At 55.4% G+C, this 21579-nt stretch overlaps 7 protein-coding genes across 7 annotated transcripts; 3 read left to right on the top strand and 4 right to left on the bottom strand.

Moving 5' to 3' along the window:
• Positions 1-206: 206 nt before the first annotated feature.
• SCP_1503100 (hypothetical protein) lies at positions 207-452 on the top strand (the record flags this gene model as incomplete). The annotated part of the gene is made up of 1 exon (XM_027764414.1): positions 207-452. One exon carries the CDS (start codon positions 207-209, stop codon positions 450-452), a length of 246 nt encoding a protein of 81 aa, XP_027620215.1.
• Positions 453-2641: 2189 nt separating this feature from the next.
• SCP_1503090 (hypothetical protein) lies at positions 2642-3669 on the bottom strand (the record flags this gene model as incomplete). The annotated part of the gene is made up of 2 exons (XM_027764413.1): positions 2642-3335; positions 3389-3669. 2 exons carry the CDS (start codon positions 3667-3669, stop codon positions 2642-2644), a joined length of 975 nt encoding a protein of 324 aa, XP_027620214.1.
• Positions 3670-4445: 776 nt separating this feature from the next.
• SCP_1503080 (hypothetical protein) lies at positions 4446-6469 on the bottom strand (the record flags this gene model as incomplete). The annotated part of the gene is made up of 11 exons (XM_027764412.1): positions 4446-4850; positions 4904-5033; positions 5098-5228; positions 5284-5337; positions 5399-5459; positions 5517-5761; positions 5888-5970; positions 6020-6134; positions 6190-6269; positions 6332-6341; positions 6440-6469. The coding sequence occupies 11 exons, from the start codon at positions 6467-6469 to the stop codon at positions 4446-4448; spliced, it is 1344 nt and encodes a 447-aa protein (XP_027620213.1).
• Positions 6470-7617: 1148 nt separating this feature from the next.
• On the top strand, positions 7618-9251 carry SCP_1503070 (hypothetical protein; the record flags this gene model as incomplete). The annotated part of the gene is made up of 9 exons (XM_027764411.1): positions 7618-7880; positions 7937-8060; positions 8122-8140; positions 8190-8372; positions 8434-8599; positions 8650-8739; positions 8799-8832; positions 8895-9121; positions 9182-9251. 9 exons carry the CDS (start codon positions 7618-7620, stop codon positions 9249-9251), a joined length of 1176 nt encoding a protein of 391 aa, XP_027620212.1.
• A 4959-nt stretch (positions 9252-14210) lies between these two features.
• SCP_1503060 (Uncharacterized protein) lies at positions 14211-14586 on the bottom strand (the record flags this gene model as incomplete). The annotated part of the gene is made up of 2 exons (XM_027764410.1): positions 14211-14324; positions 14383-14586. The coding sequence occupies 2 exons, from the start codon at positions 14584-14586 to the stop codon at positions 14211-14213; spliced, it is 318 nt and encodes a 105-aa protein (XP_027620211.1).
• Positions 14587-14661: 75 nt separating this feature from the next.
• On the top strand, positions 14662-15408 carry SCP_1503050 (Vacuolar protein sorting-associated protein; the record flags this gene model as incomplete). The annotated part of the gene is made up of 3 exons (XM_027764409.1): positions 14662-14859; positions 14907-15142; positions 15201-15408. The coding sequence occupies 3 exons, from the start codon at positions 14662-14664 to the stop codon at positions 15406-15408; spliced, it is 642 nt and encodes a 213-aa protein (XP_027620210.1).
• Positions 15409-18533: 3125 nt separating this feature from the next.
• On the bottom strand, positions 18534-18958 carry SCP_1503040 (hypothetical protein; the record flags this gene model as incomplete). Its single annotated transcript, XM_027764408.1, has 3 exons — positions 18534-18599; positions 18654-18789; positions 18858-18958. The coding sequence occupies 3 exons, from the start codon at positions 18956-18958 to the stop codon at positions 18534-18536; spliced, it is 303 nt and encodes a 100-aa protein (XP_027620209.1).
• Between the last annotated feature and the right edge of the window lie 2621 nt (positions 18959-21579).

Genomic DNA, 21579 nt, shown 5'->3' with positions numbered 1-21579 from the left:
TTCACCATGTGTGGGATGGACTCGTTGCAAGGAGAATAAGTATATTACGTGCCGACATATCCATATAATCGTGAGGTTAGCCCTCCGAATCCTCTCTTGTTTCTGAAACAGACTTTTGGTCCTCTAGCAAACCGTATGCATCGACGGCATTTCCTTGCCATGCTTATCCGGCTCGCATGTAGATGCGTGGAATCTTCGTCCATGCGATGGGGCGATGTTTATGTGTCTGCAGCACGCATGTAAGCATCATCATCATAAAGGGCAACGCGACAGACACCGCCGTCCTCTGCTTCTCCGAGGCACTCTCCATCCCGTCCCTAGACATCGACACTGCTTCCCTCCTGTCTTCCCACGACAAACTCTTCGAGATCCCCTTCAACTCCAAGGACAGGTGGATGCCCACAGTCGTCCGCGCGCATTCCACTGTGGCGGGCTCACCCGCGGAGAACTAGATGCTCGTCAAGGGCGCGCCAGATGTGCTCTTCCCGCCTGCACCACCATCATGATGTCGACGGCTCCGTCGTTCCCCTCAACTCCTCCCGCCGCATCCAGCTCTTCATACTCCAGGACAACTGGAGCAGCCAGGACCAGTGCGTCCTGGCGCTCTGCCGACGCTGACTCGCCGACGTTAAGCTGAATATGGACACGATGCTGAGCACATGCAGACATCCTTCTCACTCCCTCACTTTCGATGCCCAGGCTGCTGCTTGCCGCGAGGAACCATGCTGTCTCAGTCCACCTAATATACGCTCGATCTCTCTATGCCCGCCCGACATGTGACTGAACCGAAGAGCACGAACTCGTCTCGCCGGATTTTCTTGGAACTTGATATCACCTAAAGCCTTTATGCTGCCGCTTGAGACTAGAAGGCAATCTCGCATATGTCTTCATATCCTCAATGCTTACCGGTGTGGTCTCTCATAACCGACGTGCACGCGCACTAGCACAACAATCAACATATTGAGGCAATTCATCCGGTGAGCCCCAATCAATCGTGTACCCACGTCCGAGTCGAGAACAATCGCTGATCATTGCCTCGCTACTCGAAATTTGCATGCGCCGTATGGCGCCAAGAGTCATCGTCAGGCCGTTTGTTGCTCTACTCTCTGCTCAGCCATCGGAGCTCTCGTTAGCGAGAATTGTCCATTCGCTGAGGTGTTCAAACCTTCTGAACAATATAATGGATTTTGACAATCGTGTTCTCTGCCTGCTCTCCGTTTCTCGACCTTTGGTCACCTGAGTTTACAGGCTTGGACATGTATCACTTTATTACTTTCACTAAGTCAGCCTCTCTAGTTCTGGTCTTTGCTATCCGTTGCTACACGGCCAACCAGCAGGGGATTCGCCGCGGCGGTCAATTCTCAATTTTATTGTCGCTGTCGCACACGTCGGGATGCACACAGGTTATCTCCTGGCAACTTTCAGCACATGGCTGTGTCGGCATCGGAGCCTCGTTTAATGGTATTCTCTCCGCCGCATCCGTGGCCTTTCCGTGCAACTATTCCTGGGAGGTTCATTTAAAGGTGGTCATCTACTCTCAGCTGCTGTCGACCGCTCTCGTCCCTTCTCTGGAAAGCTAATTAATGTACGCATCACGGAGCATCTTGTACTTCCGATTGTATGTTCATACTTGCAGAAATTTGAGGTCAGTTAACTGGATGCGTGCGCACCGCCAATGCAGGTGCAAAATGTCCAAGTCTTGTAATAAACGACCGTATGTTGAGCGCTGAGAACTCGTCCTGGTGACAGGTATTCCAGCGACATATGCATAGCGTTTCGTGTGGGCTTTCGCTTGCTTCACGAAGTTCAGGCATCTCGAGGGTAGGAGAAAGTGGCGGGATGACCTTCCCTTTGTGTGTCGCGACATAACCAGATATGATAGACACTACCGGGGAACCTGGATCGTCTTCCACGGAGTGACGTGAGCTCATGCACTTCTAAGTCAACGATATTCTTTAGCGACTATATTCTATAATGGCATCTTTCTCGCAGGTGCACCAAGCATGCATACCTGCTTCGTGTCATCAATCAAACAGCCGTCACGCACTCATTGCAATTCTTCTGACCTCCTGCGTGAACAAATTTCACACTGAGCGCTCATAGAATAGTGTGAACGGAGTAGACGATAGGCCATCTTGATGCCCAAATGATCCCGGAGCTTGCTGACCACGGCATTACTGGACAAAGGCAGAGTTTATCGTACAACTGCATCGTAAAGTGCCTCGTGACGGCAGTTCTGATATTTCTAGTACTCGGGAGGGCCATGGTGGAGCTACAAGAGTCGTAAGGGCATAACACCAAGATGGACAAAACCGAACATATAAGAGACGTAACAGGCACTGGAGGAGCAGTAAGGGACACAGTAGTACATCAAGAATGTTAGACCGAGATTGTAGTAGAGTGGCAAGGAGGCTGGCATGCATCATGACGAGCACAAGAATACAAGCATGAAGTGGGATGGGACGGGAAGCAAAGACTTGACCGAGGAAACTATTAAAACGGTATGACATGAAGGAGGTGGTTTGGCATCAGAGGACTCGAATCTCCGCCAGGTGAAAAGGAGAAGTTAGTACGCTGCAGAGCCTGAGGGATTGCAGTCACACAGCAATGCGTCACAATCAGAAAGGATTAGTGACATACCTCAAGTGGTTCCGGATGGTGCGCGCTCTCCACCACGAAGCTCTGACCAGGGTGGCAAGCAGAATAATGCCGGCAGACGTTCCCAAACATTACATTTCCTCTCCAAGTCCTTTTTCGTGAGGAATTCGTTACACTGCTGACACATCTTGGACTTTAATCTATCGATGGCGTTTGCCAAGCTGGTTAGGCAGCTATCATAGCGCAGACCGCGAGAAGGGAAGAGATTTAAAACATTTTTCTGCACACATTTTGCTGCCCCTTCGCATGTCAGGCTGCTCGAACAATCCGGACTGGTCTGGGAGAATAGTCCGATGAACCCAACGATACCCACGGTTGATAGCCCGACCCGCCCATCTATATACCGTCCCACGTCTTCCGCTGACAGTTCTTCGACGGTCCCATCTGCGCGAGGCACCCCTCTGATGATTTCGGAAGGACTGAATGTGGAACAATAGTAAAGGGCTATGGGCAGCATGGAAAGTGTACCGGTGAGACGTGCCAAGTTCACCGCCGCAACGGCATCTGCCCTGGACACGCAAAATGATGAAGCTCTCCACGCCTCGAAATCGTCCGTAAATATGCTCTTCATCTTTGCCAGACCCTCCTCGCGGAGGTCATCGATTTCGTACTTCTGAGCAAGACGGACAAGGGCCACCGCTTCCTCCACTTTGACATTGTCGCGCGAAAGATGATACCTGGGGTGCGTTATTGATGTTAACACGTCGAGTAGAGAGAGCTAAGAACTCACCGCCTCCCATCGTACAGAAGGCGTAACAGATATCGTAGATCAGAAGGGGAGTCGGAAAGTCTAACTAGGGGGCAATTGAAGAGCATATCCTGCTCGACGGGCTGCGGAACTATGAAGAGATCGCGGAAGATATCAGAATGGCGGGCCAGGACACCTTGATGGACGCGGAACGCAGTATCTCCAGCGATGAGGACGATGTTGCCGTCTGCGAACCAAAATTCGGTATCCTGGTTCGGCTGATCATCATCGAAGAAGGGTGGATCCATGCAAACGTCCTCCATAGAGAAAGCTTGCTTAACGTTTGAAGCGGATTCGGAAGTGCAGGTGAGTCCGATGCGCAAAGTTGAAGTGTTCGCCAACACGTGGGCGCCACAACCACAACGCCAGATGCACAGATCTGGATCTGGTCACCGCATTAGGAAAGACCACCATCAAATGCGTGAAGAATACCAGACGGTGGCAGTCTTCTTCGCCTTCGGCTTAGTCCCATCTCTTCTCCAGAGTCTGCAATAGCCAGCAGGATTCCTGAGGTTAGTGCTATTTACGCAACAGTCAGAGACGCGGCATAGTACCAGTCACTTTGCCTTTAGCGGAGTCATGGCTCTACAGGCAGCCGCGCGACTTCGCGCTTTGTCCCTCTTGCCACGGTGACCCCGCAGCCGAATGTAATTTGCTCCATATTATCTCTACACGTAGTCGATAAATGTCAGTGACTGGGATTTGTCAAGGTTGGCTGTCATTTACTTAGTTTCTGTCAACGTTGTCAGTGAATTATCTTGCCCGTGCGTGTTCCAGTCGTCGTTGCGCACACCACCACTATTATCGTGCTCAGTCTGCCTTTGCGTCTAGTACAAGAGAGCTGGTCATTAGACGATCACCGAAGAGAACACATCTATTCGAAAGCTTGGCGAAAGCACGATCTACGTAATACATTGGTGCACTACAGACCATTCAATGAGTGATGCGGAAACATGCCGAGATGCAGTACAATGATGCAATGATGAAGAGAACACTCATAGATGAAGCTCACAGTCCCCATAGCCCGGTAGAAAGCATGCTAAGTTGCAACGAATGCAAACCCGTACAACGATCGCTTCCTGTCGTTTCGCATTCGCTCCTTCACCACGCCCCATGTCACCCACCAGTTGTTAGCCGCGTCTTCCGCCTCGTACGCGAACATGGCGACGAGCTGGTCGAAGCCGAGGTAGCTCATGATGCCCTTGCCGTCGTCCACCGCCTCCTTCATGTGCGCATCGCGAGCCTCCGCCTCTTCATCGGACATAGTCATCGTGTGCATGATAACCTCTTCCATCTGGCGAATCTCGGTGCAGCGCGGCTGCCTGATCTCCTGGAACGCGTTGAGGAAGTCGGAGATCTGGTCGAGGTGCGAAAGGTGCGAGAAGAGCTCGGCGAGGCACGCAGCGTCCTCCACCGCCATACTCCGCGAATAGACCGCACCTGCCTGCAACTCCAGGTGAGCAGAGGAATGGGCGATAGTGACGCATGCATACGCACGTGGAACGGATGCGCGGCGCCACCAATCAGGACAGCATTTGCGTCGGGATGGACCCAGTCTTCCACTTCGAATTGTTTTAGCATCTTCGCACAAATGCGAGAGTGGCTCATGTTAATGAGCTTGACAAGCCTGGCTTGGAAAATCACAAATAACGGTGAGCATACTCGGATGACGTTACTCACGGCTTCCCCACCTGGAGTCACAGGGCCCCATAGCTTGTAGTATCTGGCTTGCAGACACCTCTTTGATCCACTCTCTGCTACTGGGGTGGAATGATCCGTCATTAGGAACAATGATATGCATTGAGTATTCTGGCAGTCCACCCTAGTCCTAGACAGTGAGCTCGGAGGGTACACGGAAATATGGCGGGGACACTGACGACGGGATTTGACAACACGGCATGGCGGTCGCCACAAATACATAGCATTACGGACTAAGCAACATAGGCAGAAATCAGTAAGGGGACCGATCACGATACTTGGCTTGAAGCTTACGTCTCCGAGAAATTCAGTGAGCTCCGGGTCCTTCAGCATCTCAGATATCGGCACAGTGACACTGGGGAAGATTCGGAGTCAGCGAAAAATCAGCAGGCACGGAAAGATGCTTCTTTACTCAAACACCACTAGATGGCATGCTTTCCGCGGGTCTTGAACGGCAAACGCAAGCTCCCTCACCATGCTTGGGCGTCCATCAGCACCGATAATAACGTTCGCCCGCAGTGTCTCCCCATCGGCTAGAAGCACACCAGGAAGGTTGTCCTCGTCTTCCAGGTCGAAGCCGACAATGGTTGCATTCCGGCGGACGACAGCGCCAAGAGCGATCGCCGTTTTCTTCAGCAAATCACGAACATCGGTTTGCTAAGTGCCGGGATGGTTTGGTTTCACCACGGGAGAGCAAATCACGGCGGACATAGGTGGACGAACGACACAGGATGGAAGGTGTTAGAAGCATTATGCGCTAGTGTGGTGGCAATGCAAACTCACGTGCATAAGAAGGAATACGCCGCGCGTCTCTTTCAGGATTTCTTCGTCCCATTGGTGTTCCCCCCAAACCTCCCCGGTCAAGTCTGAAGCAAGCTGTTAGCGTGAAACTGAAACTGAATGAACATAGCGTACAATTGGACATGGCGACGAAGCGCGACACTATCGCCATGCTCCTGCATTCTTCTTCTAGCCCCCACCCAAATAGAATCTTCGACATGTTGGGGGGAATTCTAGAGCTACCAGCCAGCTGGAAGCAAATAAGCAAATAAACTTATACAGGAAAGCTCACTCCAAGTACTTACCAAAGGACCGTCATTTCTCTGCTCGAGAACGAGTACATGATGGCCGACACGTCTGAGAGCAAGTGCGGCGGCGTATGCTCCTACACCGCCGCCGATGATCAGAAATTGGATAGAGAGGGCTGCTGGCATGGCAGGACATTACCCGGTATCTTCTAGTCGTGACGGGCCATAAGTAGTGCCACATTTTCGCGTAGCAAAGCCGGCAGGCGTGGCAGCGCATGTTCATCATGCTGCCGTCGGTTGTGAGTACTGGGGCGAGAGAAGAAAAAAGTATTCGCATGCCAAGTCAGTGTCATCACGTCCAGGGTCCTGCACATAAATTCCAGGCCGGGTGCATGGAGCTCCATGGAGGCTCACGCGCACGGCTCCGATGCGCGGTCCGCGCCTGTCCGCGCTCGTCGAAGAAACCACACCGCGCTTGGTTACGGTACTCACCAGAGCCGACGGATGAGCAGTGTTTTTCATTTCGCTTTCATTAACGTTTTATGTCAAGAAACGAAAGTTGCACTAGTAGAATCGGGTAGTGCTACTTCCATTACTGGGTGCCGATCTTCAGATCGGGCATATCCAGCCACGTGAGTCTTCATCCAGCGGAGAAATTCACTTCATCCTCGTTTTCTGACCCAACCTCCACGGCTCAGTTGGGCTCACGGTTGTTAGGCCACCTCGAGGATTCCGAGTGGAAGACTAGTGTTCATCCACTGGAAATCATGGAACAGATTCGGGACAAGGACGCAAGGCCATCGCAACATCACAGACAAGGACCGCTGACCGATTTGATAGTCCGTTTGTCCCCTCAAACGATGCTCTTGCATCGTCACGTTCTGGAACGACAGAACAATCGATAGCCCAGAAACATGCTGTTAATGAAATTTCATCCCGCGAACCTACCTAACGATTACTGACGCACCCTTGTTTCCCGGACGTGATAAGGCTGAACTATGGTTCAGACATTCGCGTTCTTATTCTGAAAGTGGTTTCTGCACAAGACCCCCTTCCTGGCTCTTGCATTCCGGATTCGATCTCGTAACCCAGATGCTGTTCAGCGCGCGTCAAAGGCACCCGCGTCAAACTGAACTGATAGAAGAAGCATGCATACCAGTAACCGCTTGCAGTAAGTAAGAACCAGGTAGATCGGCATACGTCTCACACGCGCAGCTTCTCCAGTCTATGCAGACAAACGAAATTGATCTATGAATGGGACCGCAGCGGCCACCGGGAGTTGCAAATACGCTTGCGGCCGGTGCCTCAGCTAAATAATCTCTGCCGCCTGCCATCCAAACTAACTGCCTTCTCGCCCATCTACTAGACTGCCATGTGGTCGTCCAGCGTTCTTCAATCTTTTGATGCCAGCTCATTCCGAAGTCTATGTGGTTTACCCCTTCGCGTCAAGTATAAGAGCCCTGCACCCGCCGCAGCCACCCCGTCATGCACACCACGCCATCCGTTACGTTGAGCCCCATCAAATTCATGCAGATGCTGTCAAAGATCCTTAGCTTCTTGCCGCCCCTCAAGCGCAACGCCGATGTCGACCTTCCTGTCCCCGCTCGATCAAAGGAAGAATACCTTAGCGGGTTCAAGGGATCTCACGTTATTATCCCAGATCTTTATGCTTTGCTCCCCGGTTGGAAATTCGCGGTAAACAGCAAGTACGATGTAGTGAAGGAGCGGCTTGGCACTTGGATGAATAGGTGGGAACAGCCCCTGCCATGATTTTGCCTTCGCTGTACTGAATCTAGATTTGCAGCTGGGTTGACAACCCAGAGACTTGCCGACGCATGCAACTGGCCGATTTTGCTATGCTGGCCGGATGCTTCTATCCAGAAGCTCAGGAGGAGGAGTATTTGATGGCTGCGTACTATCACCTCTGGGTACGTAGAAAGTCGCTTTGTGAATACATACTGACGCGTAATGACTTATATCGTCCTGCAGGTATTTGTCTGGGATGACGGTATGTGCGTGATCTTCAAATATAATCCAGCACTCAAGATTTCCTTCAGAACTCGATTGTGGTCCCCTTACCAACGATCTCGAGAAAGTACGGCAATTTAAGCAGGAGACAGATGATTGTCTTGAATACACCCTCGGCCCTGAGCCTTTCAGTGGGCCACGACCCTCGATGGGGCCCATCGTGGGCGCTTTCTACGAGATTGCAGAGAAAGTCGCTGCAGGGAGCACGGCAGGTGCGTCTTCATCTCACGATCTGGTAAGGTACCGGCTAACACATAATTGCCAATTAAATAGAGGCGCACGCGTTCATGTTGCGCGAACTACTGGCATACGTGGATGGTGCATGCGCGTTGCCCTTCGAGCGGAATCTCGAAGGGCAGAAAGAGCTCTTCACCCGCGAGAAGTTCCAAGCGCAACGTGTACGGAGTGGCGGATGCGGGCCCAGTCTTTCGCTATTGTTGTATGCAGGTGTTCACTCCTTCGGCATGTATAATACTCAAGAAGTCTTAGGTACCTTCATCACCTCGATATCCCTTCCTCACTTATCGATCACGAATCTGTGCAAGTCGTCTTCACGCAAGCAGCTCTCATAGTTCACCTGTGAGTACTAGCCCGTGCACGGATGCCTTGCCCACTGATGTACCTTCGTCGCCCATCAGTACCAACGACATTGTTTCGTTCGTAAAGGAACTGGTACGCGATTATTCTTCCGTCCTCGACCACATTTCGTACAAGCTAATCATCATGTATGCTAGCGAGACGACCAGCTCGACAATATCGTTCCGGTGCTCGCCATCGAGAACAATATCCCTCTTCAGGAAGCGATTGAACGCGCGTGCGACCTCGTACGAGCAGCACGGCAGACACTCGAGGAGGCCGAGACGCGGCTTCCCTTGCCAACGGGAGATGACAAGCTGGACAAGCAGATCTTACGGTTTGTGCAGGGCTGCAAGGACGTCGCGGCTGGTAACTTGAATTGGAGGTATGCAAGCACCAGCATACTCGTATTTGTTCTGATTTGATTACCCTCGCATCTACCCAGCTATCGGAACGCGAGGTACTTCGGTCGTAATCCGCGCCGTGACGGCAACAGGATATTCCTGCAGATATAATATCACGATCGTTTGCGTTGTCAGGTTTGCATTACTCTCCGAATTCCGCGGGCCGCGACGATGGAGGTGTGTTCATTAGGACGATGCACGAAAGTTGTGTATATCATCTCATGTTGTACGCCAAGAGGCTCTGCATTTATTACGTTGTCACGATAGCTTTGCTGGATTTGTATGCTTTGTTATAGATGTTCAGAACTTGATTTGATGTGCAAACTCCCTGATCATTCACCAGAGATGGCCGTGCATCGCTGGTAGCAAAGTGTGAACTGCTGAGAACCGGACGCCAGCCACTCAAGCTCTCGCGTTGTCTGGACGATCTCACATGGCGCACTCCGAGGTGCATTCTAGGGGCTCTGAGAAGCTCGACAGTGGTAGACTCATCAGCCGCAGGCAACATACGGTTCCCAAGGTCCAAGGCAGCATTTCACGGACCGCTGATAATCCGGGCAGCACAAATGCACAAGATGCCTGATAAGTTTAGTCCACGATGATATCAAAGGCGGGCGTCATTGACTGTGGGTCCGTGTGAACACAACAGGCACTTCTGATGGGTTCCGTTCACAGACGCGAAATACGGACCATCGGAGCTGGATTTTAGGCACTCACAAGCTCAGGACGTGCACGGGCGAAAAAACGTGCCGCATGACAGAAAGAGTCAGTCAGACCTATGCTTGCGCTTCTCGCGCTCCTCGCACACACCGGAGAATCCAAATCGTGACACGATGCCCAACAATCGATAACAGAGCGCCATGCAGCTGATGGACGGAGTTGATATTATCACAAAACGGTTCCCTATACTCGGTGACGAATATTTCGAACTGGACTCGCGGGAGCAGCTCAACCTAACTTTGACAGGAACTGCCGATTCGTAACACCACAAAAACCCCAGTGGCGTCGTGGCAAGTGTGTCAGGTCGAAGCATGTGCGAGTCAATGAATTCGAGAACTTGATCTTCCGAATAGCGTCCAAGGGATCTGCTAACAAGCTTAAGCTATCGGCGCCATCACCATGAAGTTTTCCCGTCCAACGGCTGGTATGTCGATCATGATACTGTACCACGCCCTGGAGAAAAAAAATCTTCAAGGGGAAGAAGCTAGAACAAAGACTCTAGATCACCTTGTCACGGCAGTGCATGTGTCCGGAAGATCAGGAATTGTGGGTGCGTGGGAGGTGCGGGCGCTCCGATTCTCGCAGGCCATGCAGCGGGATTCCCGCAACTGAGCGTTCAGTAACGTTTCGTTTGCAGCGCAGACAGTAGCAAATCACTCCTCCGTATGTGGTAAATCATCGGGTGGAAAACGGGACGGTCCTCTTTTGCAACTATCCTCTGTCAGTTACCACTGTACCGTTCAATACGAGAACTCTCGGAAGTCCGATCACCACGTATGTTCCCTTGCGCGTGCATGCGTATTCACCCGGGATCCGAAGGCACCGAATCTCGGGAAGCGCCCACTACCTCGAGGAAGATTACCAACTCGGCCGGAGTTCGTATCTACCAGGAGGCTTCGGCTTCGACCAGCAGAAACAGCTCGAACACAGGAATGCGGGACGCCTTGTGACGTTTACGGCAGCGGTGATAACTGGAGAGTTTGCTGTTCGCTGTGGGACCGCCATCGACCCTGCACTCCTTGACATCATCACGGCGGCAGCGTGGTCACCTTGGGAGAGTCGCGCTCATTTCCGCACAGCGATAAACGATATCCTCTGACCAGTACCGCTACCTCGTGGAGCCTTGGCACAAGTGTGAAAGGACGTGAACGTCGCCAGATTAAGTTCGGCTGCACCGCAATCATGTCCGCACGGACGGTACTCTGACCACGTGTACGCCTGCTAGAAGCACAGAATCCTCCAAGCAAGAATGCAAGAGCTTCGGTAAGGACGCCTTGTCCCTCCAAACTGCGATTGAAGTCTAGAAGATTGGTAGACAGGAACCCTCCTAACCCCAGTCACCACCACTGGTCGGGGCCCGTTTGATCGGGATCCACGGTCGGTTTCCTGCAGGAGTGCGAGGGACGACGGCAGCAAATTTGTATCGTTCGGCCGGTGAGCTGCTCGGGGCTGGAGAGTGGCGACGACGGGGCTAAATATTCGCTCTCAGGTCTTGTCCGACAGCTCGAGTAGAACAAATATTGGCGAACGTAGTCGGCCAGAGAACAAACACACATACGTTACTGGAAAGTCTGAGACCAACGAAAGCAGGGAATAAACTTCTTGTCGTGAATGTGGTGATTGCAGTCAGGAAAAACCCGGTGGTTCACCTTCCACCTGCCTCATGACAGTGGTCCAAGTGCAGTGAGCGCATCTCGCACCTACGCTACATCGAGCGCACGGTTCGCCTCGAAGTGAGTATCAATTCGCAACACCCAGAGCCAAAAGCCAGGAGTCTTGATGCTCTCCATACATCAGAGAATCCAAAAATCCAGTAGCTCGACGAGGTTTCACTGGAGTTCCAGGTGAGGCAAGAAGGGACGTTCGTCCGATAATTCCGAGTCGAGTTGGTGGACGCGTACCGCGAGGAGGTCACGTGGGCGCGTTTTAACCGGCGCGAAAACCGCAACTTGAATGCAACCGTTGAAATCACTCTCGAGTCCAGCTAGCGGCTCTCCGTGTTATTCAGAACCACATCGACTGCGTCAAAGCGTACAACAGCGCTTTCACAGCCTCCCCGTCAATATTCCAGCATCCGTGCAAAATCTGTTCCGGACCAAACTTCCTATGGAGGTTACTTGTGTTGCGTTTCGGGACGCGAGCTGTTGGCGCGGTCAAAGTGTACTACAGTGTCTGTGCTGAGCTGAGCTGGAAAATGCCCTTCACAGTCATTCCTGTCATTCCCACACCCTGATCCGGGGAAAACTCCCATGGAGGTTATCTTGCGTTGGATGCCTATGTAGCGACGTGCGTTTTCTATAGTTGCTGGCGGGTTCTAAACCCTCGCGTGATCTCCACGCGGTTCCGAGGAGAGGAGCTCCGAGAGGAGCCGACTCGAGCATCGGCTGCCCGTTGGCCTTAAATCTGGAAGTTGGAAGTTGGGAGTTGGGGAGTCTTTGTTGGTTCCACTCTACCTTCGAAGCCAAGTCAAAATATGATATCATCCAACACGCCACGGCGCGTCGCGTCTTCCTCACCGCGCTCTATCCGTGGGACGATCTCGAAAGCTCTTTCAACCCTGGAGTCTGCGTTTTCTCTCGCTTGCCGAGTCTCACTGACCACCAGCGCGTCGACGAGCCCGCTGCTACTCTTCTTTCACAGCCATCCGGAGCTCGACGCGTACGCCTAATACTCCTACCACCGGGTTTCGACGACCGCTCCGCGGAACGCAGGTCGGGCGTCGTCGTCCCGGTGTGCCGGAGCCGATAATATGGCGGTGCAGTGTATGCCAACGACGACGGTCGCCCGCGGCATGGCATGCATTCCGCGCTCCACCGACCACGCAAGCGTCGGCGGCATGCGTGGGGAGTTACCCGTGAATGAGTACGTCTACAGCTCTGCGACGGATGCTGTGCCGTCCTCTGACAACCGATTTCCGGATCTACGCAGCGAGGCGGGCGAGAGCACGGCAACCTAGCCATCTTCGTTTCCAAAGGCGTCCGACCGCGCCGGGGGTACGTACGTATCTCCCGCTTTCTGGCGGTCCTCATCTCAGACGCAACTTCGTCTCTGCGTATATAATCTCTCATCGTCCATCCAGCACCGCGTACGAATTTCACAGCTTTTCCCGTCGTCCAGATCCGCTCACATGCCCCCCGCCTTCGCGCTCGCGCCAGCCCGACTGGGGCCACCCCTCTACGAACCTGGGCCCCCCCATTCAGTTTGCCGCTGGCCCCGGCGCACCTTTCCCTCCGCGGGGCGGGTGCGTGGTTGGCGTCTTGCCCCGCCCGTGCGTAAGTGACAGGGAGAAGGGGGGGGGGGTGGATGGGTACCCAAACGTGGGGAGGGAGGGCACCACGACGCAAGAACGCAAGACGCCAAGGAGCAAGACACGCGCCGCGCGGGGTGTGCACACTCCTCACTTACACGCGCACCACGCAAGAGGTGCCCACGCGCGCCCGCTCCCGTCGGCGCACCCACACACGCACACGCAGCGCCGTCTCCTCCCCCCGCTGGCCCCTCCGCCCCGCCAATAACAACATAACAATACAACAACACACAACTCCCGCTCGCGCCCTCCGCGTCTCCACGAACAGCCGCATCGTGTCCCAGCCCAGCGCCGCTATGCAGGCCCGCGCTCCAGGAAGGGGACGCTCTCCCGCAGGTCCGGGGCCCCGTCCCCGCCCTCGCCGCCTCGCGCGGCCTCGCTATACAATATACATATATACATATACAGGTGCCGACGACGGCAGAGTGTAGAGTGTGCGTCCGGCTCGCGCTTGGGTCACGACCCCCGGGGGGAAGGGGGGGAACCTCCCATCCCCCGCCGAGGAAGAGGAAGAGGAGGGCGCGGCAAGGCCCTCTCGCTCGGGGCTCATGGGGGTCGACGTCGGAGACATACGTACACGTGTTCGAGTCATAAAATCACCGCACTGCGCGTTCCTTCCCTTCGGAGACGCGGATATATATATATTTTTTGGTGGATTACGGTACGTTCCTTCCCTTCCGGGCGAGGGTGGGCGCGGGCGCATGCGGGGGGGAGGTGCGGGGGAGCGGGAACGCGGGCGGGGGCAGGCGTGCACGACCATATGGGCGTGAAAGAGCACGCGGGCTCGCGGGAGAGGGTGCACGAGCGCGGGGGGGCTCGGGGCTCGGGAGCGAAGTGGGAACTGAGGTCTGAGGGTCTGAGGTCTGAGATCTGAGCGGCGGTGGGAGTTGGACGAGGGGAGATGTGTATGATCAGGGAAAACGACGCGGGAACGAGGTGGAAATTAGTACTGGGCTGTAGCTAGGGGACATAAATCGACAAGATGGAAGACGACGCAGCGAGCGTGCTCTTGGCGGGCGCACGCGCGCAGCGAGGAGTGGGGGCTACGAGGAGGCCGGGGGGAGGTCGTCGGGGGACGGCGGGGGCGGGTCCCTGAGGGGGTTCTCCGTCCTGGCCTGGTCGAGGAGGACGTCGAGCCCCCTGTCCTTGACGGCCTTCTGCAGGAGACGCGGCGGGGATCAGGACGGGGGGCGCCGCAGCACAGGAAACACGCACCTGGACGCACTCGCGGTACTGGGCCCAGAGCTTGCCGCAGCGGGCGTCGTACTCTGCGGCCTGTTGGCGGGCGAACGCGGCGCGCTGGTCTGGGGTGGAGGAGGCGGAGACGGCGGGCTCGAGGTAGCCCTCGAACCAGGCGTTGAAGCAGGCGTCGTACTGCTTCTTGAGCGGGGTGCACTCCTCTGCCAGGCTGTGTGCCATCGTGGGCGAGGAGAGAACCCTAACCCGAGCGGGAGTGCAAGTAAGAGGGACGAGCGGGCGCCTAAGGCAACGACGATGGTGCTGGTGCTCGTCATCGGCGACCTGCACATCCCGCACAGGGTGCACGACCTCCCGCTCAAGTTCAAGAAGCTCCTCGTCCCGGGCAAGATCCAGCAGATCCTCTCCACCGGCAACGTCTGCGACCGCGAGACCTACGACTACCTCCGCACCGTCTCCCCCGACGTCCACATCGTCCGCGGCGACTACGACGAGGTCCGCCTTCCCTCTCCTCTGCGCGCTGAGGCTGACATTGCCCACAGAGCGCGTTCCCGCTCAGCGTGACCGTCACCCACGCCCCGATCCGCATCGGCGTCGTCCACGGGCACCAGTCCATCCCCACCGGCGACCTCGACGCCCTCGCCGCCCTCGCCCGCCAGATGGACGTCGACGTCCTCGTCTCCGGCCACACCCACACCTTCCAGGCCGTCCAGTACGACGGCCGCTTCTTCGTCAACCCCGGCTCCGCAACCGGCGCCTGGCTCGGCTCCCTCAACGCGTGCGTCCACCCCCCCCCCTCCTTTCACCGGTTCTGCTGCTGACGGCGCCGCGCGCAGAGACCCGACGCCGTCCTTTGCCCTGATGGACATCCAGGGCCCCGTCGTCGTCACCTACGTCTACCAGCTCGTCGACGGCGACGTCCGCGTGGAGAAGATCGAGTTCCGCAAGGACACCGACGCCGCCGCCGCCGCCACCGCCGCCGCGGCGCCCCGCAGCACCGTCCTCCCCCAGAGCATCCCCGCCAGCCCCAGCCCCGTGTGGTAGCCGGCGGGCCCGGTCAGTGCGCTGCCCCACCCGCGTGCGTGCCCGACTCATGCGCCCACGCAGGCAGGACTCGACTCTGTGTAGTTTTTTTGTTGTATTTATCGCTAATGCATCTTTTCCTTCGCTGCTTGCGCACGATCGCGTTTGCGAGCGTTTTACCGTCTCCCGACTTTATATTTCCAAGTATGACAAGCTATTTCGTATTCTTCTGGTTTTCATATTCCCTATCCGATATAAATAGCTCCTACATACCTGGACAACAGAGCAGTTTTCGCACTCTGCCCGCCTCGTCGCAGTCGCACGCACACGCACGCGCGACTCGGGCCGACGCACCCAGAGTCTGCCACGCCCGCCGCATTCGGAAGGGGCGCACGCGTTAGCGCGGTCAGCGAGCTCTGAACCGAGCGCAGGTACGTCCTCCAGTGCCGTGCGCACGGGAACGCCGTTGCGGCGAGGGAACCGTGAGCGTCGCTCGTCCGCGTCGACATCGGGTGTGGGCTCACTCACGTTCGAGACGACGGCGTGGACGCAATGCCGCTGTGCGCGCCGCAGCCCGAGCCGGAGCCGCTGCCACGCCGGACTCGGATGCGATCTCTCCACGAGTATTTCAGCGCCACACCGAAGCCTCTCCTCTCCTCTAACCCAAGTGGTGGTGCCCCGCCCGAACTGCATCCCCGCTTACCGCCGTCGGTCGGCCTATCCCGATCATGTGCAGCTGCAGACACCCCACGTCGATCACTGCAGAAAATTCAGAAGGGGGCGCGACAACAGGCCAGGTTTATCGTAAACTCGCGTATTCCCCCCCCCCCCCCCCACCAGTTCAGCAGCGGCCTGCTAGGGTTCCCGAAGTTGACTCCGGCCTCGGAGTATTCTGCCAGAGATTGGGGGGGGGGGGGTTGATCGCAGGCGCGCCTTTCCATAATATCCTCAAGAGTCGACGTTGGGATACTTACACCGCGGGAGCCGATCAGCGGCGTTTGGGCTCGACTCGGAGGGGGCACACCTCTCTCGTCCGCGTCATTCCGCGCGGATTCTCATACAGCCACCTCTCCGGCCCAGGTACGTCTTTGGGATCGACCCTACGCGGCTCGTCAACACGCCCGGGAAGAAGGCGGGCTGCGTCGTTTGCGGTACCTGTGAGGGCGCACACTGATTGGAGTCTTGGCTGGCCCCGTGTTCTTGTGCGTGGGGATCTGCGCCCGCGCGTAAAGCGAGACAAGTGTCTGCAGTGTGGTGATCAACTCGAGGTGGCGACCGAAGTCGAGCTCGCGAAGGACGCAGGGACGGTTTCTGGACGGGCCGGAGCTCTCTGCTTTTGGGCGACCGTGGGTGCGCGCCCTCCGTCGACTCGTGCGACTACCCCTTGGCGAAAGCGCACTCGCGACTCGGATGTGCACCTGCAGGAGGACCGCGCTAGTGACCGGACTTGCCCTCGTGAGCTCCTGAGTAAGAGCGCTTCGGGCGTGTTTGCGGAGATCGACGGCTGCGCGGACGCGGACGTCTTGGCAGCGCCGCGGCGGGGCACAGTCGAGTGGAGGGGAGCACGATACGACGACCGGTGGTAACGGGCGAGACTTTGGGCGTGGTTCGGCCGTTTCTCTCCAGCGCTGGCTCACGTCCACGGCACTAGACGTTAGACGTTAGACGGTGAAAAAAACTGCGCCGACGGCGCGGGTCTCGCGCTGGATTTGCGCAACGCCGGACGGTGTGAAATTCGACGAGCTGCACCGAGAGAAACCGAGCGCAGATGATGCGTATAATATCCCTGCAAACCTCCAGTTTCCCCCGCACTAGCGTGGCAGCTCTCCGCCGCGTGAGTTGTCGCTTTTTGCAGACGCTCCGTGCTCGCGTTTTCGGGCAGAGACGGACCATCCACGCGATGCGCACGGAACATGGCGCGCTGTACACGGGAGTGCCGGTGCGGCGAGGAGCGTAAGCGTCGCTGGTCGACATGATACATTGGGTGTGTGGGGTCACGTTGGAGACGATGGCGTGGATGCAATGCCGCTGTGCGCGCCGCACGCCGCAGGCATATGCGAGCTCGAGCCGCTGCCGCGCCGGATGCGATCTCAACACGAGTATTTCAGTGACACCGAAGCCTCTCCTATTCGCAGTAGTGGCCCCGCCCGAACTGCATTCCCGCTTTCCACCGTCGGTCGGCTTATCCTGATGTCAGACACCCCATGATGTCGATCACTGCAGAAAACACTCTCAAATTCAGAAAGGGATGGGGGCCGACAACAGGTCCCGGTCAGGTCTGTCGGAAACTCGCAATATTCACATTTTCGCACAAGGTTAACGGCCTGTTTGGGGATTCGCAGTGACTCCGGCCTCGGAGTATTCTGCCAGACCAGAGAGGGGGGGGGGTTGATCGCAGGTGCGGCTCCAGGATATTCTCGATAACATCTACGAGTCGACGTTGGGATACTTACACCGGGGGGAGCCGATCAGAGTCTGCGAGGCGGCGTTTGGGTTCGAGGGGGCACACCTCTCGTCGTTCCTTTGGTTTGGCCCGCGGATTCTCATATAGCCAACTATCGAACCCAGCTACGTCTTTGGGATCGACCCTACGCGGTTCGTCCACGCGCCTGGGAAGAAGGCGGACTGCGCCGTTTGCGGTATCTGTAGAGCGTACACAGATCGGATTTTCGTCCGGTCCGTGTTCTTGTGCATGGGGACCATCGCGTCGGGATCTGCGCTGGTGAGTAAAGGCGGACAGCGTCTGTAGTGCGATAATTAACACACGAGGTGGTGACGACGAGAAGTCGCTCGCGAAGGGCGCAGGACGGTTTATGGACCGGCCGGAGTTCGACTTTCCAGCGGTTTCGGAGTCTGCGACTAGACAGCGTACTCGACGCGTTCGCACCTGCGAAGTTTCTCATACACATCAAGTTCTTCGATCATCCAACTGAGCTCCAAACCCCCCCCCCCCCCCCCCCCCCCCCCTTTGTATCGCCACTTTCTCCCTCTTCCCCGAGTAACCTGGCACGTCTGCGGGCTCTCCACCGCCTCCACCAAGTCACACAACACGAGTCAATCTCCGAGTGTCCACCGGTCGACGCACGTACGCGCATCCCCGCCGAAAGTCGAACCCCCCCCCTCCCCTTCTTGATCTTTATTCTTCATTACCTCCACAGGTCCACCTCGAACGCCGCCGCTACCTTCATCAATTTCGATGGCGGCACCATCTTCTTTGTCCCGGTGGATCATCAGTCGAGTCGCGTGGAGCGAGCAAGGTTACGCACCGAGCGCGCCACCCGATGGAGCACATGCGTCATCCAAAATTTGGAGAGTGCAGCAAGTGCGGGCTGGACAGCCGTTCGAGAGAGCATGATGGCGAGATTATATACGGGAGACGGGATGTCGACCATGGTTGTCGTCCTACGCATTGACGAACAGGCGTACGAAGAGATGAAACGGGGCAAGACGGAACCTCGGGAAGCGCTCACAGAATGACGAGGGCAATCTCCACGAACGTGAAGGCAAGATCCAAGAGGTAATCTGCTGAGGGTGCGAGAGTAATCTGCTGAGGGTGCGAGAGGTGGTCCATTCCGAACGTGCGTCCAAGGAAGGTGGTCCCAGATTCGAAGACTTCCAAGGCCCTTCGATTTTAATATCGAAACAATCCGAGCCACAAACTCTTTGACTGCGAAACCGCCGAAGTGTGTCTAACGGGAGAGGCCCATACAACAGCGTGTAAGATAGCCAGTGAATCGGCAGAAGTGATAACACACTAGAGACAACCGGAGAACCCTCAGTGTGAGCGAATCTGCGGAAACAAGTACATATGAAACTGCAATCGTATATGAGTCCCAACAGTTTGCACCGTCCAGTGGAGGAAACCAGAAACGAAGGACTAACCGCCACCTATCACATCGGGCGCAATCCTGATCAGAACCCTTTCTGCCTGTCGCCTGGATTCCACCGTGTCTGATTTGTGTCGCTTCTTCGACATACCTCTGCTGCAGTTAAACGTGACCAGCCGGTGGCAAGGGCAACGAAAGTCGAGAGGCAGGAGAAGTAGCGATCACCCTGAGGAACAGGCTTCGTGTAGGATCGTTTGCACACGTTCGTCTGCTTCGAGCTTTCTCAGTCATTGGTCTCTCGTCCACTGAAAAGAGGTAGTCGTTGGCTAACGAGTACGATAAGAAATAAAGCAGCATTTGCTCCGCTTGCGATGAACTTGAGAATAGCAGGAAACTCACCCGATCCGAAAGTATGCGAGAGGGTATCAAATTTGCGCCGTTTGCTTTCATCTTGCATTTCTGCGTAAATCCTTGGAAGCACTGCAAAGATTTGCCCAGTCATTCATTGTGCATTACATCAGGGAGAAGGTTATCGGCTCCGATGCTAAGCACAGTAAACGAGACAACTCCCAACTCGAGTTCAAAGGGTAGATGAGACTCTGAAATTGGCGAAGACATCAAAATACCGCTCGTGCTAGTGAACCGGACCCGAGAGTCTACGACAGACGATGCGAGCCGCCGTTAACAAGAAGGGGACTCTAGCGAAAACATACGACCATGAACGTTAGCTAGACCGATTAGGCTTCCAGACCGGGAACAGCGTCAAAATCACACCCTTCTGATTGCATGTACGACATCGCTCGTTCCCCGATTTCCCTCGGGACCTCCTCCAGTGTCCGTGAGCTGTTGCTTCCGGTGACCCGCCACCAAGAGATCTCCTTATCGTGCTCGGAATATTCACACCCGGATGACTGGTCTCTGGCGCAGAGGGAAATCAATCTCAGAGAAGGGACATTTCTCATAAGAAGCTCGGGGAATACTAGCAGATCCGAGGTCTCTGAGATAGGAGTTGGAAGAGAACTGTCCTCCGACGTCGAAGTGGCGCTAGAGAGTGGATGGACGATCCACAAGCGAACGCACATAACTTCGCAAGTGGCGAGAGCCGTGGAGAGCAACGTCTGAGTGGAACGTGCAAAGTATTGTCTGCATGAGCACATCCCAACATATAGCCAGATTGCTGAAAGAGACTTACCGCATATTCAACCCAACTCGAGTCAAACTTGTAGAAACCGTCGTCGATCGCTAAATCCAATGTTTTGAGTCTCCTGAGACCTCCGGCGACCTCCGTCCAGAAGGCATCTATCGTAGGCTTTCTCCACACAGACATGGAAAGCACGACAGGGTACATTGAGCATATCGCCCTTAGTGCTAGTTTGCATGTATCGAGATCGCAGATTGGATCACGGTCCCAATGCAGTTGGTGTACGGGATAGTTGACATGACAGTCCTCGAAGAAGACGTGGCCGCCACGAATAGATGTCAAATTCGACCAGAGTGATGTGCGCCCGCCAATCACACTCGCATGGGGCCGATCATCGGAACGTATTCCATAAGATTCCGCGCACATTTCTAGATGTCGAATGTTAGGAAAAGTCCACATAAAAAGAGGGATCGGGATGATGTCCTCGAACTGAGTTCGTGTCACTGAAAGAGACTTGACTCCGCCTAATTGGATTAACTGCCCATGTTTGTCAGACAATGAGGAATTACATTGCATATCCAAGAATTTCACGGTTTCGAGGGACTGAAGCGGTGCAAGCGACATGAGAGCTTCCTCGAATGATATGATGGAACTGATTTTGCCGAGAGTAAGCTTCCGCAGACCTGTCGGCAGGCTGCGTATGACCTGCAATGAGCTAGGCGATATCCAGTGGAGGTTCGCTTCGGCCAGCGATGGCAGTCTTGACAGAGCTGTGCAGATTCGTGGAGTACAGATGGAATTACCAAGTGTGGCTAGGGACCAAAGAGAGAGCATTCTGAGATTGTACGCTTGTTCCAGCACGTCCGCCAGCTTCATAGAAGTATATTCATTCAGAGAACTCCGGGGTCCATAGTGATCAAATGTAGATTCCGTGATGCAAAGCTCCCGGAGACGGTGCAGACGACCTGGAATGTCATCTAGGACATAGCGGCAATAGATGAGAAATGTTACGGCGGACTGGATAGTCACCACCGTAAGTGCACGGTATTTGGCAATCGTGTGGACGCCATGCGCTGTACAAGACAAGTTGATTGCATCCTCGGTTGAAAGGAAAGACACGATGGCACATAGAACGTCATGATTGAGAGAGAGCAAGCTGGTAGCTGAGGACATGACTAACAGACAATGTCAGTGCATGAGGTCACATCAGACAAGAAGATTGAG

Source organism: Sparassis crispa, assembly GCF_003851025.1.
Source record: "Sparassis crispa DNA, contig_000014F, whole genome shotgun sequence".
Lineage (NCBI taxonomy): Eukaryota > Fungi > Basidiomycota > Agaricomycetes > Polyporales > Sparassidaceae > Sparassis > Sparassis crispa.
The sequence above is the reverse complement of the archived record's forward strand: the minus strand, read 5'-3'. Positions and strand labels throughout refer to the sequence as shown.